The sequence below is a fragment of the Pelmatolapia mariae genome, linkage group LG12, assembly GCF_036321145.2.
Source record: "Pelmatolapia mariae isolate MD_Pm_ZW linkage group LG12, Pm_UMD_F_2, whole genome shotgun sequence".
NCBI classification, from domain to species: Eukaryota; Metazoa; Chordata; class Actinopteri; order Cichliformes; family Cichlidae; genus Pelmatolapia; species Pelmatolapia mariae.
Genome location: NC_086237.1, coordinates 20827667 through 20845833, shown reverse-complemented (window position 1 = coordinate 20845833; position 18167 = coordinate 20827667). Strand labels below are relative to the sequence as shown.

General features: G+C 39.4%; 1 protein-coding gene across 3 annotated transcripts in view; it reads right to left on the bottom strand.

Annotated features, from left to right (window-relative positions):
* The window catches only part of LOC134638936 (EGF-like repeat and discoidin I-like domain-containing protein 3), a 127733-nt gene that overhangs the window by 70382 nt on the left and 39184 nt on the right, over positions 1-18167 (bottom strand). For all 3 annotated transcript variants that reach the window (XM_063489898.1, XM_063489899.1, XM_063489900.1), the window contains one exon: positions 14915-15043. In XM_063489898.1, the coding sequence (XP_063345968.1) occupies positions 14915-15043 (129 nt within the window). The remainder of the gene's footprint in view (positions 1-14914; positions 15044-18167) is intronic.

Below are 18167 nucleotides of genomic sequence, written 5' to 3'. Positions count from 1 at the left end.
GTCAACCAGTTAAAAGAGAAACTTCATCCGATGCATCTGTGAAACGTATAGTCACAGTAATATAGTTGAGATTCTGTTATTCGATTCTCAGCAGCATACCGATTTTATTGATGACTAAAAAACTTCTCATCTCATCCCAGCTTGTTTTCACAGTGGTGCACATGTGGCGTATGTGTCAGGGGAGATGATGATGCATGAAGCTGTGAATGCAGGATTAAGAATAGTGTATTCCAAGGACATGCTTTTTGAAGTGGGATTAGCCTACTGAGAAGTTATTCACAGCAGCACTCCAGAAGCCCTTGAAAAGGTGTCTTAGGATGCACTGCAGAGGTTTAAGTATCTGAGAAGCAAAACACTCATCATTTTGAAGATATGCAGACTGGGGGGGCTCTGCCGAAGCTGGGATGTGCAGAATGTGAAGAGCCCTCAGCCTGGAGGAAGAATGACACTCAGAGTAAGGCCTTAAGTGTCATTTTAAGCTTACAGATGGAGCCTCCACAGCAGATGTGTGAAGGGAATACTGATGAAATTTGGAACAAAAGAGTCTGATCCACAAGCTCCTTAATGTTACCCAGGTACACTTGCTAGAATGCTTAAATGACATGAACGGAAAAGGTAAAAGGAGATGATGGGCAAAGACGGAAAATCAGAAGAGACATCTACTCTTACAAGGCTACTTTCTGCTCTTATATCTACTTACAAGGTCACAAAAAATACTACAAAAGCTCTTAATACAGAACAAATAAAAATGAAGTGGGAACTGCTGATATCTAACTAACTGGACTACTCATACTCAGTTTTACTGTTTATGAAAGATGTATTATTGATTTCTTCAAAATCAATAAAACAACGGCCAATTTCTCTCCATGAAAAATATAAATTAATACATAAATAAAGGCAGCGTGTGGCATTATTGCAAAGTGGAAACATTTAAGAACGACTGTAACTCAACCACGCAGTGTCAGACCACATAAAGTTACAGATGACGTTCATCAAGTGGTGAGAGGAAATGTTGGTGAAAGTGGTTAACGCTCTGCTGACTCAATAAGTGCAGAGTTCCAAACCTCCTTTGGGATTAACATCAGCTGGGAGCTTCGTTGTGTAGTTTTCCATGGCTGTTTGTGAGTCATACATCACCTTATCTCAGGTGGTTTGGTGTAAAGCCACCAGTGGACTTTGGACCAGTGGAAATGTGTTTTGTGGAGTGACAAGTCATGTTTCTCAATCCATCAGTCTAAAAGACAAGTCTGTGTTTGGTGAATGCCAGGGAAACATTATTTGCCTGACTGCATTGTGCAGACTGTAAAATTTGGTGTATTAGAGATAATCCTATTGGGATGTTTTTCTAAGTTTGGCCTGGAGCCCCTTAGTTCCAGTGAAAGGAAATCTTAATTCTTCAGCTTACCACAGCATTTTGGACAATCTCATGCTTTCAACTTTGTGGGAACAGTTTGGGGAAAGCCCTTTTCTGTTTGAGCATGACTGTGCCCCAGTGCGCAAAGCAAAGTACATAAAAGTGTGGTTGGATGAGTTTGGTGTAGAACTTGACTGCCCAATACGGAGCCCTAACCCTAACCCTAATAAAAAAATGTGATAAACTAGTAATGAGACTGTGAGCTAGGCTCTCTCATCCAACATCAACTCTATTGGCTATGGGTTTAGAATCATGGGTTATCCAAGCTCCGGTGGGTGCCCAGTCCTTTTGTCCACAGTGTATTTCTAAACCTAAAGCGATACGTAAGCTAGTACAACAACACAGAATGTCCTTAAAAAAATCAAAAATCATAACCAGCGGTAACAATTCACAGGAGCACAGGCAGCAAGACAAACAATCCAGATGGGGAGCAGGCAGAAGGTGAGTCTACAAACTGACCGAATGTCATAGACAAAAAATCACACTAGGGGAAAAAGACGTAAAAATATTGAAAAGCTTGTCAAACAGGACAACCTCACAGTAAAGTTGAAGTTGGGGCCCCTCGGGTGAATGAGTGACTGACTGGACACAAGGATGTAATAACCAGATAGACAAAAGGTGCGGAAAAAAAACCACAGGTAAGACTAACAAAGGTGAGGGCAAACAACTTAAACTGAATGAAAACAACAATTCAAATCCTGACATAGGCTTGCTGACTGTGGTGAAGCAATTTTTCAGTTTCTTTAGTAATGGCTGTCACATCTGACAGTCAGTGAACAACGATGGTCAATGACAATGTCCGTTAGCCAAACCCTCTTTTTAACATCACTGACAACCTCAATTCTTTAAGATATAAAGACAAATTACTGTGCTGATTTCCAGCTCCACTGGAGTAGCTTTGAGTGATTACCAACTGCCACTCAGTTCATCCTGTCTAAAACAACTCCTCTCCCTTTGAGCTCCCTATCTGTTTTTTTAATTGGCTGCCCCTCTCCTGACAGTGCTTGTGAGCACTGTTGCTATGAAGGTGAGGAAAACAAAGTGTTAAGCCAGTAAAAAACAGGATTTTTGTAATAGAAAATTGCAAATTTTCATATTCCTACAGTGCACACATGTATAAGCCATCTCACCCAGAATATAAGAATGGACAGCACAAACCGAGTAAGGCCATGGCCATAAAATTATTAGTGCATTGAGGCCCTTCGGCTCATTGAGATACTAGACATCCCGAGGCTTTGAGCATATATATTCCCCATTAACTGACAAATTTAGCTTTGCATAGTCGCATTTAACACATCTCAGATTGTTTACATATATATCTAACTAAAAAGTGTTCAGAAATGAAAAAGTAATTTCTTCCTCTTTCCTGAATAAGCTGATTCAAGGTCAAAATGTATCTCTTATTTGCTGCTTTCAAAGAATTCAGCAGCATTGTATTACCCAACTTTTTATCTCACTGCAGACATTAAAACTATATTTCAACCATTTCTGTCGCTATCTAAAATTTGGTCGTCCTTCTTTTTCAAATGTCAGGTCCATTCCGCTGTCCTACACGACACCAATTTCTTGGTGTGTGTCAGATCAAGTCCTATTTTCCTCGTGGTAGTGGCACAACATCCTATATCCCATGTACCCTCCCTGTACACCGGTGGTGTTATTACTATTGTCATTACCCCACTTGGCTCCTTGAATGCAAATACACATTTCTTATTTTCTTTGCTTTTTGTTTTAAGATTAATCATGGATTATCATCATCATCATTATTATATGACAACTATTATTTTAATGGAAACATGACTGTTCCTGGCAAATTTCTTAGTTATTAGTTATTGTGATATTTGAAAAATAAAACATGCCAAGCTCATGGTGGATGAAGAGAAAAATTTTAGACGATTACCAAACTCATCTGGGAATCATGCCTGTTCTGAATTTTGTGCCACTCTCTAAGGAAAACAATTGGTAGAAGAAGCAGAATTAATGAACTGAGGACCTTGGATACAATATTGTTATAACAGTGATTTTTTTAAACTTACTTTCTTACTTAATTATTCTTTGGGTTTTTTTACATTGTAAAATAGAAAAAAGTCCAGTGAATGACCAACATCTACCTGGGTGAAATGAAAGCATTTATAAAATAGTGAAAGGCACTTCCAGCTTTGTGAATAAGTGCTTTCAGCAGAGAGAAATTTGACACTAATATTTTTGACTTATTTGAATTTTGACCCTTTTCTGACATTTTTCTGTCTCTAACACAACCATGATTGCTTTACTAAAAAAACATTACCACTGTCATTTATTCATTTAACATCATCAAAAAGAAATACATCACGATATCACCATGTTATGGTTTAAATGCTCCACATTCTCATGACCATGAATGTAATATCTTTTATGTGTCACACTGAATGAACTCCACCTGCAGGAAAATAACACTGACACTGATTTGGCCCACACTGACCATCCTGAAATAATGCAGCTCTAGTCAAGCACAACATTTATCAGTGTTTTGTTTGGGCTGGCACTGGCAGCCAAAAGCCCTGGGTAGAATGGAGTCTGACTATTTTCGCCATCTGGGATTTGGAATTGCATCTCTATTTATGCTTTGGCCAACCGCCAACATGGCCCATCTTTATTGCAGAGGCCAGGAGGCGCCAACGCAGCTCAACTGACTGAGGGGGCCTCACACAATTAGGCCCTGGTAACAGCTCGTTCACTAACAACTCCTCTACAGGAATGATAAACCAGGTGAATGCGTGCACAGCGCTGGAAACAAAGAAAATAGAAATGCCCAAACACCTTTGCAGCTTTACTCATCTCATTATTTTTCACCTGTTTCTTTTCATAACATCCACAGATCACATTTCCAAGGCTGTTTTTTTGTAGTTCTGTTTCCTTCTTGACATTTTCTAATTTAATCTCAATGCAGCAAGTTAAGAAAATACAGGCCCTGACAAACCCATCCTGGGCTTTTAAAGCAGTGAAATGCTCTATCAGTACTGTTAAAGGAGATGTAACCAACTGTAGGTCACCAGCAGATCTTCCAGGCTTCAGTTACCCTGGTAACCCTCTGGTGTATTTACCACCTTCTCTTATATCAATCAGCAGCATCCTTTCCACTGATTGGTAGTCGCTTCAGTTATTCATCTGCACGCTGAGAAAAGTTTAACTCGGGACCTGCCAGCTTCACATTGCCAGCAGGTATTTCTCCTGTTGTCACATGAAGTTGAAGAATGTCACTGTGCATCGCGTCTTGTGTGGATGCCCCTGAAGGTCGGCAGATTTTGTAGATTCTTCAGCTTTTTATGTATTTACTATGTTTTGTTAAGTTGTAACTTCAGTTTCATTTAATGTACAGTTTGTTTTTGTACTGTCTGTACTGATTCAAATACCAAATGTATTTATTTTTTTTTTACTTTGTGAGTAATGCTTGTAAAAAGTGACATAAAGAACTGCCAAAGTGATAGGAAACACTAGAAGGTTATGTTTCTCTTACAGCACTGCACTTCAGGCCACTAGTCTGACCATTTTACATAGCTTCACCTTCCTCAAGGCATTCTGTGCAATTATGTTTTGTTTTAACAGCAATGTTATGCTGTGCTGTAATTTTGCTGGCAAAGCACCAGCTTGCTAACAAGGACAGGTCATTTTACTCAAAATATATTTCTACAGGCATTTTAATTTCAAAGGATCTGCAGAAGTGATTGCTCACTGAAGACATGTGGGCGAGGTGAGGTATCACAATTATATGATTTCAGGCCATGGTGCTAAATATGTATAGTATAAAAATGTCCATAAAACATAACAAGGATCAGGGGCCAAAAATATCTAGCGTCTAGCGCTATTCTATGTATTCAATAAACCTGAGGAAAAACAGCTGTCAGTTTGATGTACCACGCAGGCAACTCCACCTTAAAGGCTAAGTAAAATACTGGTGTCAGAGGCACAGAAAAAGCGCTCCTAAACACCTTGATTCTAGCTTGTTTCCCCAGCTTGTTATCCAAACTGCCCTCTGACAGAGGCGAGATAGGGTCAGCTCCTCCAGGAATGAAGAGACAGAGACAGCAGGATACCCAAGGAAATAGACATTTGAAGTACAAGGCTCATCTTTGGCCGGGTTTCCCTCTTTGTGAAAGCATGCCGACACACACCCACAACACACACACACACACACACACACACACACACACACACACACACACACACACACACACACACACACACACACACACAACAAAGTATAGACTCAATAAAAGCCAACCAGAAAGGTATATACATTTTTTGTGCTTTTTGCTTTTTTTTGTTGGCTCTTATTAGAGTATAGTTTACAAAACTGCAAAGTGTGTTACATGTGTTCCACTTTATGACTTGACCTGTCTACTATCTGCCTGTCTGTCTAATACTTATTGAGGATTCATTCCACTAACAATGAAAAGTCCCCAAAGAATCACTCACTTTTACTATAAAGAGAAAAAGACAATAAAATAAAATCAAGTCATACAAACAAAAGGCTTTGGCAGTCAAAACATAGTCAATACATATTGATTTCTGGGCGCAGGTATACAAGAAATTCATTCACCCAGTTTCTGAGAATCACTGCTCTTGTGTAGCAAAACTATCTTTCCACCCACCTACATGTTCTTTACAAACAGAGGACCCTTGAGGGAAACCAAAGGGAGACACAAATGGTATTAACCTTCAACAAAGTAGCGTTATAAAACTGAGACTTAAATTAGATGCAACGTCAGGAGTTACCCAAAAGAATGGTGAAAATAGCTTCTACTACAAAAACATTAATGTGTATGTAAAGACGGTTGCATCACATAAAACGGTGCCCTATATTTATACTCATGTTCAATGTCCTGCAAAATACAAATGAAGGGGAGTAGTTTTGTCACTATCACTGGTGTTACTGTTATTACGGCGATGAAGACACAAATGGGTTTTGGTTTTATCATGCGCACACACATGTAATGAACTGTGCAGCTCCCACAGACTATCTATAGACTAGATTAACTCCAAAAACCCATACAGGGAGTGATTCCTTTGGCGAGCCCACGGTTAGCTCAGACATCTACTCATTTCATTTTCATTTCACAGAGTAAAGACCTTTCTTTCTTTTCTAAATGTCTCAATCCTTTCAAACAAACCCTGTGCGTAGGGCTTGGAAGCAAATCTGCTGTACGTAACAACCATCAATTGCTCAATCATGGTGCACCCTTGTGGAATATTACTGTTGAGTTACAATACTCACACTGTAGCCCAAAAACAGTAATGGAAGAGAATGTGTGTATTTATTTATTGTAAAAGCTGGAATAGCACCAATGCAAAATGACAGAAAAAATGTAAACTCACAAATGCTATTGTAAAGTTAGAGGTTGAAAAACTGAAGCATTGAAACAAATGTACACATGTAAATTCTTATTAAACTATGAATCCTCTCAATTATTATTCCTACAGCTTTTTTCCAAATTGTTATTTGGAACCAGAAAGCAAATGAAAACTGTCAGTAACATACACACACACTACTCAAACTGGGTGAGAGTTTCCACCAACTCTGGATTTGACTGAAGCCTCCTCACATGCCAAGTGTAACCTCATTATAAAGCAGGAGACAAATGCCTTATCTCAACAGTGGAAATAATCACACATCTGTCAAGTAAGCTAGTGTTGGTTATATTACAAAAATGACACACATCTGCTTCTAGTACGCCATTTACACAGAAACCCCATGAGTGGCTTATTCACCAGGAGCCCATCAGCCACTCTGAAGAAGCCACTGTCACACTCATCGAGTCCAAGAGAGAGCTAGTCTACTACAGGCAACACACACACACCCACACACACACCCACACACACACACACACACACAAACACTCATGGTTGCATCATTTCAGGACATTACACTAACTTACAGTCATATTCTGGAGACTTAGCCTATCCATAAGTAGTTCCCTGATGCTAACAATAACCTAAAAATAAAACTACCCAAGCCTTAAACCAAGTCCTTATAACCCCATGTAATGAGTTTGATTATAGGTATTTGCCTTTTAAACTCTAAAAGTAAAGCTGATGCCACAATGGGATTATGTGAATTACATTTATGCCGCTAAACACACGCACTACTTGTGTATGACATGCTAACATAAAAACTGTATTTTATTCTTTGGTTTATTTTTCCTTTATTGATTGCTTCCCTCCCTCGAGAACAATATAGTGGATGCAGGTAGGACGATACAGACATTCTCTTTTGCTTTCAAATTTCATACAATCTACCATTTTAGATGTTCATCTGTATTTATTCACACAGAAGAAAAAGAACATAGAAGACATCACAATGTTGGATTTACTGACACCAGTTATTGAAGTCTGTAAAGAGGAATTCTACTGTTTGATGCTTAAAGAAAAAAAAAGACCAAATGTGCAGTAAGCCGAAACAAAACGACTGCTGGCCCACAGGCAGAGCAATCTTTTTATTTTGATCTACAGGCACGCTCTCTGCTGATCATCGGCGTCTGTCGGTTTGGCTCTGTGCTTGTGGTCACTTCTTTGAATGTCTGCTGGACTTACAGACCCTTCCCCCAGGATCCTCTACACTCATCTCGGCCTGTAAACGCAGCTTTCCAGCCACAGACTGTGAGCAGTGGGTGGGCTGTGAGACTGAATGTAATGTTGAGACGGTGTCAGGAAATGGCAGCGTTTCCCACACAGCTCTATATCGCAGCAATCTAACAACAGGGAGAAGCTCGAAGCTGGAGGTGTTCACAGTGGTTCTGAGGCCACTTTGTAGTGGTAGGACACATTGTTTTTGCGATCTTTGATACAATGATGAATTTGGGAAGACAGAAAAACGTAACTTTATTGGTGTATTCACAAGCAGACTGGAATAAAGCGTCACAAATGTCTTGCCTTCGTCCTTTGAACACATATACAAGTTTTAGTGAGAAAAACAAAGTGGTGCTACAAGTTAGTCATGCTAATTTATTCATATAAAAATAACTGCAGTGCAGATTAGCATAATTTCAGTGAAATTTCAAGCATGTTGTAACACTGAGGCTGTTAAGACGAAACCAATTTATAGCTACAAGTACAGACCTCGGGCACTGTGACTAAATCCATGCCTCTGTTTATTTTGAAAACAGATGAACTTTCTATGGACAAAGTACTTCTTCAACAAACTTTTTCACTGACTTAAGTTGCACTTAAATCTATCATAATCCATTTAACTAAGCCTGCCCTGAAAACAATTTTTTTTTTAGACTTGAAGTGAAAATCTGCCCTTAAACATAATTCAGCTATACTGCTTATATGATCTAAGACAGTAAGTGGATTTCTGTATGCGACCGACTTTCCCCTGGAGCGATAAACAAAATAGCAACTGTACTTTGTGAAGCTGATTTTGTGGACGCAGAGACAATTTGGAGCATCATTTGCTGGAAATATGGGCCTATTTGCTGGGTAGAAGTGTTTCTATTTGATAAAATAAAATCCACTGTGGACAAAAAACATATGCACAGTCCACATGTTTGACACTCGTATCTCTCCCGGGAGTCCCAGCAGTGACGGCGTTAACATTACTGACGAGGTGTAAAGCTCCGGCATATGTAGATCTATTAATGAATGTGATGCTTGCTCGTATGATTTTAACAACTTGAATAAAAGTTTCCTTTTATTTGAATAAAACGTGTGTGTGAGTATCTAGCAACTTTGACATGCAGAGTTAAAGAGGCAGGGATCAAACCACTAACCTTCTGATTATTAGACAGCCTGTTCTACCTCCTGAGCCACAGCTGGCTGATCCTTTTTATCCCAATATCTCTTAAAAAAACATTATGCTGGTTGTTTAATCCTGAGTGTGATGCTCAGGTTGTGTTTATCATTTAAACACAGCCACAAAAGACTAAGGAAGTCTTCGTGTGTCATTCTGATGTTTGCTGAAGTCACTTTAATAGTGCAGCCTCACAATTTGAAGGAGATAACAGCTGCTTCAATCTTGGCGAGAGCCCACCAGACCTGCTCTGCCTCACTTTACTGTACTCTCTCACTGCTCTCTACAGGAGGCTTTCTATTTTCCTCTCTCTGCCATCACAAAATGCTGTAGATGTGCAGTTACAGGCTCACCTCCCGCGATGCCAAGCCAGGTAACTGGAGTGCTGCTAAGGTGAAGGGGTGCTGTGCTGTAGCTGACAAGCACAAGTTGTTGTTGTAGTCAAATAACCACTGTCGTTTACTCATTCATGCTGCCTCGGGTTTTAGTGCTGTTATCTTAGGCAGTAAATTGAGCACAAAAAAACAGATGAGGGTGAAAAAGTCACATCTTCGTTTTTCTTTTTTCTTTTTTTTTCTTTTTGGAAAATCAAACTGGAAAGGTGGAGAGTCTGAGGACAGACACACAAGAATCACACAACAAACGAATAAGTAATGATCTCCAGATGCCTCCTTACTCGCTCCGAAATACACTAATCAGGTCAATAAATAGGCTACGAGACATAACATGCAGAGGGAGTTATGAAGTCTCTTTTTTTCTTCATGTGCTGATGAAAGTCAGTCTTCGCTCAGCCCCCAGGTGAACTAACTAACAGTAATGGTTCCCTGCGGCTTTACATCAGGCCACAGTCATAAACAGTGGCTGATTATCTTCTGGCAAGAGGTTTGTGAGGTGGCGGGTCTAGGATTATAGGAATACGATACATGATCAAATAAAGGGGCTGAATAAAAATAACTAAAGCTTTTCACAATTTTTTCCACCAATCAATCCGGATCTGTTGGTGTCTTATAGAAAGAAAGGAAAGAAAGCCAAAGAAACATATTGATCCACGAGCACGAGGTGGCATCTATTGAAAGGACCTGCAGGCTATGAAAGATTGGAGGAAGATCGAATGAGAAAGAGAGCACTTGCCATCTAAGAGAGAGTTTAGCCCAATTAACCTGTTAATTCTTTTATCTTTCTTTTTTTAAACAGGGTCTTTATTCAGTACATTTCTGCTTGAAAAGCAGTTTATCTACTGCCTTTAACTTTGGATTTTTCAAAAGCAGCCATCACTGCATCACATCAAATTATTGTTTTAGTAATCGAAACATAAAACGTGTATGTTACGCATGACTTTATCACAACTTTCTTAGAGCAGGAATAAAAATGCCTACAGTTTATACAACATTTGTCCTTGACAGACCGAGAACGTGTGCCCTAAAAATGATCTGCAACCTCATGACGTCTGAGGCAATCAGTCCCAATCTTCACACTGTGACAGCTCATTACGGCGCTTGGCTACTTGCCCAATAAGGCTGCATTTGTTCTCCTGTCACCACAGGGACATGACGCCACACTATCTGAAAGATGAATGACTTTGTGATGATAATGACTATAATAATAAAAGCAATAACACTAACCAAAAGAAAGCCACGGCTTTCAGACGAGATTGAGACGGACTAAGAATTGCTTTAAAACCCAACTTAATGCAGTCACAATAAAATTCACCTCATCTTTGACAGGCCAGAGACAAAATACTCTATCTTTTACTTTCATATGACGCGGCTGAGTGAAATCAAGCTTGTCAAACTTTGTGTTAACTGCACAGTTAGTGTGCCAGCACGCTGTCATCACCTTCAGCTGTGATACTTGAACATCTGACCTGAATGTGAAAATCTCATCACCTCGGGAAGAGTCAAAAACATCTAAGTTCTAAAAATAAAAAATTTAATTTATAAAATATAAAAGCAAATTTTTCTGAAAAAACTTGGAGCTGCCTCTGTGCAACTATTTCTCTTCCATTTTTGGTCATAATAAACAAAACATTACTTTATTTTAGTCATTAGAAGTCCACAAGGGAGGCTTATCATATGCTCATTGGCTGCAGACTTGTGACTTAGAACCAATGAGTCTGCAGATTGACCCCTCATCGTCTCATCCAGTTTCAAAACGCCAACGACTGTGAAAATGCTTTTCTCAAGGCTTCAAAATGGGACAAACCAAATGGCACAAGTGATAAAAGCTGCCACTGCTAACATTTAGCATGTAGAAATAGTTTCCAAAGAGCACCCACTCTTTACGCTACCTGCACTGCAATGTTTCTGCCACAAAAACCGTTGAGCCCAGTGGCTGCGAGAAGAAGTGTGGGGGGCATAACACTGAATAATGCAACATAATCACCTCGTTATGAAGCCGTGTGGCACAAACAGAATAACTGCACAAAGAGAAAAGCTACAACAGCAAGAAAGCACCAAAAGGTTAACTACATTTTCATACAATAATGGATGACTTAGCCTACCATAATTAATTTTCTTTTTTTTAATGTGTAATCAACAGTAACAGCAGACTAATACGATATGTCAGCTTAACAGTAGCTTTAAATTAAAACTTCTGTCTATTAATATATCCTCTGTGCTTAGGCTCAGGAGGGATCAACTTGTGCAAAGGTAATACAATCAATTTATTTTATTATCGCTTTATAGCTATCTACCAAACTAGTGACTAGGGGATCTCCCATCTGTTCATCTTTTCTTAACTGCTAGTTCAATTTACAGTCAAGACACTGGCTACAACCTAGACAGGTCACCGGTCGATCAGAGGGTCAACACAGAGACACAGACAAACGTTTAGTCTCATATCCACACCTAACAATTAATCTAGCAAACCTAACTCAACATAATAAGTCACCGGTTAACCAGGAGGTTTGGAACCAATAACCTTTTTTCTGTGAGGCAACAGTTTTAACCAGTGAACCAACCCAATATCGAATACTGCATTTTTTCCCCCTTCACTACATTAACTATGAATAACTCAAACTTTCTGTTAAAACTCTGTCCATCAGTAATGAAAATGTTTCATACATTTTCCAAATTGTGAAGGTACACAATATACCTTTCAGCTTATCATGCATTAAAGCCAGTACCTTACCATTATTAAGCCAGCTAAGCTGTCATTATACGTGTCGCTTTATAATTTAATTGCAGGAATTATCCAGAAACAGATTTGCTTATTAATGTCTCCCTCCTGTCTCTCTCACGACTCTCTGCCATTCAGACGATGTCCATGAGTAAAATTGGCAGACTTTAATGTGTATTCAGACTGTATCGAATCAGTTTCCCACCACCCCAGGGCATAATAGGAAACAATAACTGAATTATGACATGAATGATAGCCAATTGCTCACAGTTCAGGCTGGAGACAAACACGATGACATAACATTGATCTACTGACTCCTTCCATTTCCTTTTCTGTTTTATGCCTGACACTGACCAGTGCAGCATAAAAAACTATTTCTTTTATGAGTTAAAAAACCACATTACTGTCTTCCTTAACCTTGGTGCACATTTTTTGTTAAGCGTTGGTTAACATCTCTCCATGCTCTCTCTCTCTCTACAAATCCTCTCTCTTACAAACTAAGAAGGAGCCATCACGCCACACGGTTTGCACCATGATACATTAAAGCCATTACTTACAAGCACACCGGCAGTGAAGGACAACTGTGTTATGCAGGCTAATACAATGCTCAGCCAAGCACACGCAGAGACAGGAAAGCCACAGAACTTGGCCTATATATCATACTGCGGGATTTAGCAAGATTTTGGCACACACAGAGAAAGATATATGCTATGTCTAAATCCCGGGAGTCAATCGAAAAGTGAAAATGTAAAGGTCTGCATTAATTGTCTGCTGATACAATTATTATGTCCATCAATTTATTTTCTTTTGCTTATACAATTTAGGGTCACGCTTGTGCTGGTGCTAATCCCAGCTGCTATAGGACAATAGTTGGGGTACATGGTAGACAGGCTGTCAACCTACTGACGGCTAACAGAGAGACAGAAAGACATTCACAGATACAGAAAGTTTAGAATCATCAATCAGCCTAATGCACATTTAGTTGTAAGACAGATTACCTGGTGAGCAGGATTATTGTAGTTTAGTATTTACTAATTCGTTTTTACCCCTCAGCTATAAAAAGCCGATGGGGTATTGTCACCCTGGCTGGGGGGCAGGTGGGCGCGCAGTGTGGACACTGAAATGGGATAACTCGAGAACGAAGTGAGTGAAAGAGTTTCAAATTGACGCAACTGTGCATCTACAAAAACATCTCAAACGTGGAAAAATCTCAGTGACCTCAGACTCAGGGACAAGCGGTAAGATTTTCTGAAAATCTTGTGAGTGCGATAACTCAAGAAGGACGTCACCTGGGATTTTTTAAATTGATACGTTTGATGCGTCTCCTAAAAATCTCAGACAAGTGTGAATCTTCACTCAGAGTGACTGAGTGCAAGGTCGGAGGTCAATGTTTCTGAAAATTACCTTTCTAACTAATACAATAGGCACATCTACTAGGAGGCTGAGGTGTAGCACCCGTGGCCGCTAGTTTTATTCTTTGAAAATATTTAGTTTTAGTTCTGTTTTTATTTAGTTTAACAGAATTTCTTTTTCTAGGTTTTTAGTTTATTCTTTGTGGGTTCTGTCCTCCAAGGTTAACTAGGAATAAACTTAAACAAAACGTCCTAACGCTTCACAGAAGGGCCTTAGCTGGCCAGTGGCTTTAAACTCAGGACCTTCTTGCTGTGAGGCAACGGTGCTAACCAACACACCACCATGCTACCTCACATTTGTTATGTATGACTTTTCATTTTCAAATAAATAGTCTAATTTGCTCAGCTTTAGCGGTCCTGTTTAATAACAGACTATTTTTGTAAGAGCAGCTACAAGTATTATTGACACATTCTTGTTATTAAATTGACTGCAAAAACTGCTGTGACTACTAAGAATACTTAAAGTGAAACAGACTCATTCTGTCAGAACAGATACTGGATCTAAACAATAGCTGAATGAAGCTTTGAAACGTGAATTGATGCATGTTGCTGTTCAAAGAAAAATAATTATATATCTGACTTGCCACTGTTTTGTTTCTTTTTTAAAATGTGGGCCAGGAACACACTCACACAGTTGCATTGTATGACAGTCGGTTACATGCTCGGTCTCAATAATAGTTTAAGGATCGATAGTGTTGGTCACACCCAAATGTGCTTGTACCCCTTGATTGCAGTCATTACCCTTGTCCCCATATTCCAGGTGCTAGTTTAAGAGTGCAAAAGGTCAGTTCCTAAGACAGCATAAATTGTGCATGGGATGAGAACAGTGTTCCCAGTCTAACATACTGTCGAGAGTTATCTCACAGGCAGCACAAACCCTCTGACACCAACCTTTATTAAGAGCATGCTCAACAAAAGGAAGCAAGCTCAGCGCTTCCTTTCTCTCCTGAACTCACTATCATTTTGCTGAACTCGTCCTTTCACCAGGAATTTACTTTTTGTCAGCTTTTCAACATCTGTTCACTGCTCAAGGTTATTATTTGACTCCTGTTAGAAAATCGTTATGATCAAACAGACCAATCATTCTTCCTGGTAATGCCATAAAGGAGACACAGAGGCCTTGCAAACCCTTTGACTTTATATTAAGTTCCGTAATCGTTCGAGACACTTTAAATAAGGGACAGGGAAGAGGCTGGTCCAACTTACTGTGTTGGCAGTGAACTCCACTGAAACCTGGTAGACACTTGCACACATAACCAATGAAGGTATCACCCCTGTAGGTCTCACTGATCTCACACGTTCCTCTGTTGTGGCAAGGGTTTGGATGGCAAGGACCTGCACAGAAAAAAGAAGAAAACAGACACCGATGATGGGGGTGGCTTTTTAAAAACATTTTTAACTGTACACACAAGAGCAAATTGCAGCTGATAATATTCCACAGTAATTTTGGTATATGATACAAAAGTGTACTTAGACATTGTTATCCAGCCAGTAGTCTAATAAACTAAACAATGGGTGTCCCATTAAACACATCTACAGTGTTTAATAGCACACAATAACACACAAAGTTTTAATACATAAGGTACACTGGGAGACATTGTGAGGTGGTGTTTAAGTAAAACCGCTTGACAGGAGAAACTGAGGATGAAAGGAGTGTCGGGAGAGTCTGGCTTTCAGTGACTGCTGCTGGTGTCTGTTGTCTAGAGGGCGGCCCAAGGCACCGTCTAGAAATCACTGAATGTGTCCCCTCCAGGAAGGCAACACTTCATTCTCACAGTGCTAAGCGAAAAGCACAGACTAGCTGCAAGGTAAAATGGAGCACCACCATCTATGCACTGAAATGTACCCACGGCATCACCCACACATACGTACACACACAAATGCTCACACAAATAAGTCGAGTTTTGACTAAGCAGTAGGGCTGTTCGATATAACGATATATATCGGATGACGATATAAAAACGTCTTTATTTTCATTCATTCATTTTATGCTATGTTTGTTTCATGGTGTCGCAAAATAAACTGTTTACGGCAATATTTTTTCATCGTTTTGATGGTCACTGTAGTGGCTATATTAATTTCTTAAGTTTTCTCTTTCTCTTATATTTAATATAACCACACTACAGACGGACAAGCGCCTGTTTTTATGCACTGTCATTAGCAACAACAACGGTAAAACCATCGCGTGTCCGCCTGTTTATTTTCCACATAAACCTTTCACAATAAAGCTCAAGATCCTGTTGAGACTTTTCAAAATAAACTGAATCACGTGAAAGAGTATGCAGAGTGTTTACGGATGAGAAGCAAAAAAAGAGCCGTCAGGTGCTAAAAAATAAACCTTAGACTCAAATGTTAGAACAGGCTTTTCCCCGCAGCACGCTGTGTAATAGATACTTACAAAGAAAACGGCGGCCGTTGAAACTTATGTCTAAAAATGTATAGTTTCATGCATCGTTAAAACACTCAACTCCAGGTACACGACGCCCAGCTGGAAACACTTCACGCAAGTCGAGCTGCCCGAGATTCACAGAATTTACAGAAAATGTCAAATTTTTGTCATTTATATCGTTATCGGGACAATAGATGTCTTATATCGGGATATGAGATTTTGGTCATATCGCACAGCCCTACTAAGCAGTTACTTAAATTTGAAACAAGATTATTTTTTTTTAATTAATGAAAAGTGGCCATTGTTGTGAATAATTCACCAGTTTTAAGAGTTCCTGTTCATGCGTCCCCCAAAATGGAGAATCGTTATTAACATTGTACTGAATTTGTACTCCACAGAGCAAAATAATAGTCTCTGAAGAAGTGATTGCTCAAGTGATTGCCACAGTGAAAGTACTGCTGCTGTCCTGAATACTAGGGGCAGGCTAGCCAACCAGCAATTCTCTGAGGGTTTGAACAATATAGGTGTAGTCTAAAGTTGTGAATGTGCTGCAGAATGGCCAGCACAAACGCACTGTCTTTAATAGTTATAAATATATTGGTGCAAAAAACATTTTAAAAAGGTCACATGCTGTTCTTATTTTGCTCCAATGTACATTAAATTGTTAACTCCAATGACTGCAATGGCTTTTTTATTGAGATACTTGTTGCCCTTTGGTGTTCCAAAGAGCTTTTGTGACACAAAAGCATTACCAAAAGACAGCAACATCGTTTGAATTTCAGAAAATTGTAGCAAATTTACTCTACTAATAAACTGAGGCAATCCTTTAAGTCACTTCATTTGTATTGGAACGTACTGTTTTCTGCATAGTTTGCTTCAGTGGATGTTTTTATTGCTTTCAGTGCTGTGCAAATGACCTCCACCAATAAAATCTGTCCATTTGGTTGAAGTTATCCCATATTGTGCACAGATAACCACAGTTCAGCATTCCTACAGAAAATCAAACGCTTATGCTGTACCCTGTCTGAGGGTCAGTGCTGCTCAGTACACAAAAGGCTCCTATGAGCCAAACACTAATTTGCAAGGGAATTCATATTCATAGCCACAAATCACATGTATTCATGCTGTGTAAACAAAACCCCATTCATCATTACCATTGTTTTCTCATCAATATTTGGGTGCACAGAACACTGGGAAGCTTCGCCACTAGAGAATTCATGCTTTGGGATTTAAGCAAACAATAGAAAGAATTTCAATAAAACAAGCAAAAAAAAGAAAACACCTCAGAGTTACGCCGGTAATGATTAATAACTCTGTTGGAGCATGATTCTTTCCATGTTTGTTGCTGTTTTTTCTTTCTTCTTTTTGTTTCTGCTCTCGTTATGGTAAAAAATTATTATAACAAAACCTGCTGTGTATGATACAGCAATGAATTAATTAACTGCCAATGCCCACAAAACTGTGACATTCAAAATCTTTCATGAACTAGCCTGCAGTATGGGGCAAAATGTTAATGATGACGCCTAGATGCAAGCTTGTAGGTTTCATAACTCAAAAACCTGCCAATATCTGTCTAATCTTTTATACATTGAGTTGTACAACTGCACTGAGCCTGTCAAAACTTTGCAGATTGATGGGGCGTGTTCGTTGCTCACCTAGTGATGTGTGTGCACCATGCACTTAGGCTGAATTCTTACTGTGGTAGCCCAGGCTTGCATCCACCCCAGACTCCTTGCTGCATGTCAACCCTCGTCACCCACGCCTACACCCAGGCATCTGGGTGCTAGCTAGGTACATGTCAATTGATCATTTATTGTAAAATGTAATGTTTAGATTAAATCTTATTATAAACCACAAAATCATCGTCTGCCTGTCCACAAACTCCTCCTACAGGATCACAAGTACAGCAACCAAATATGGGAGACATCTTTAGCCAATGAAGGTTCTTATTCTATATCATGACGTTGTCATGTTGCCAAGCAACCAGCTACCAAAGGGCTAAAATGACCCATGTTTAGCATTTACGCAACTAAAGCAGCTTATAAAAGCATGATTTTGATTTCATTTATA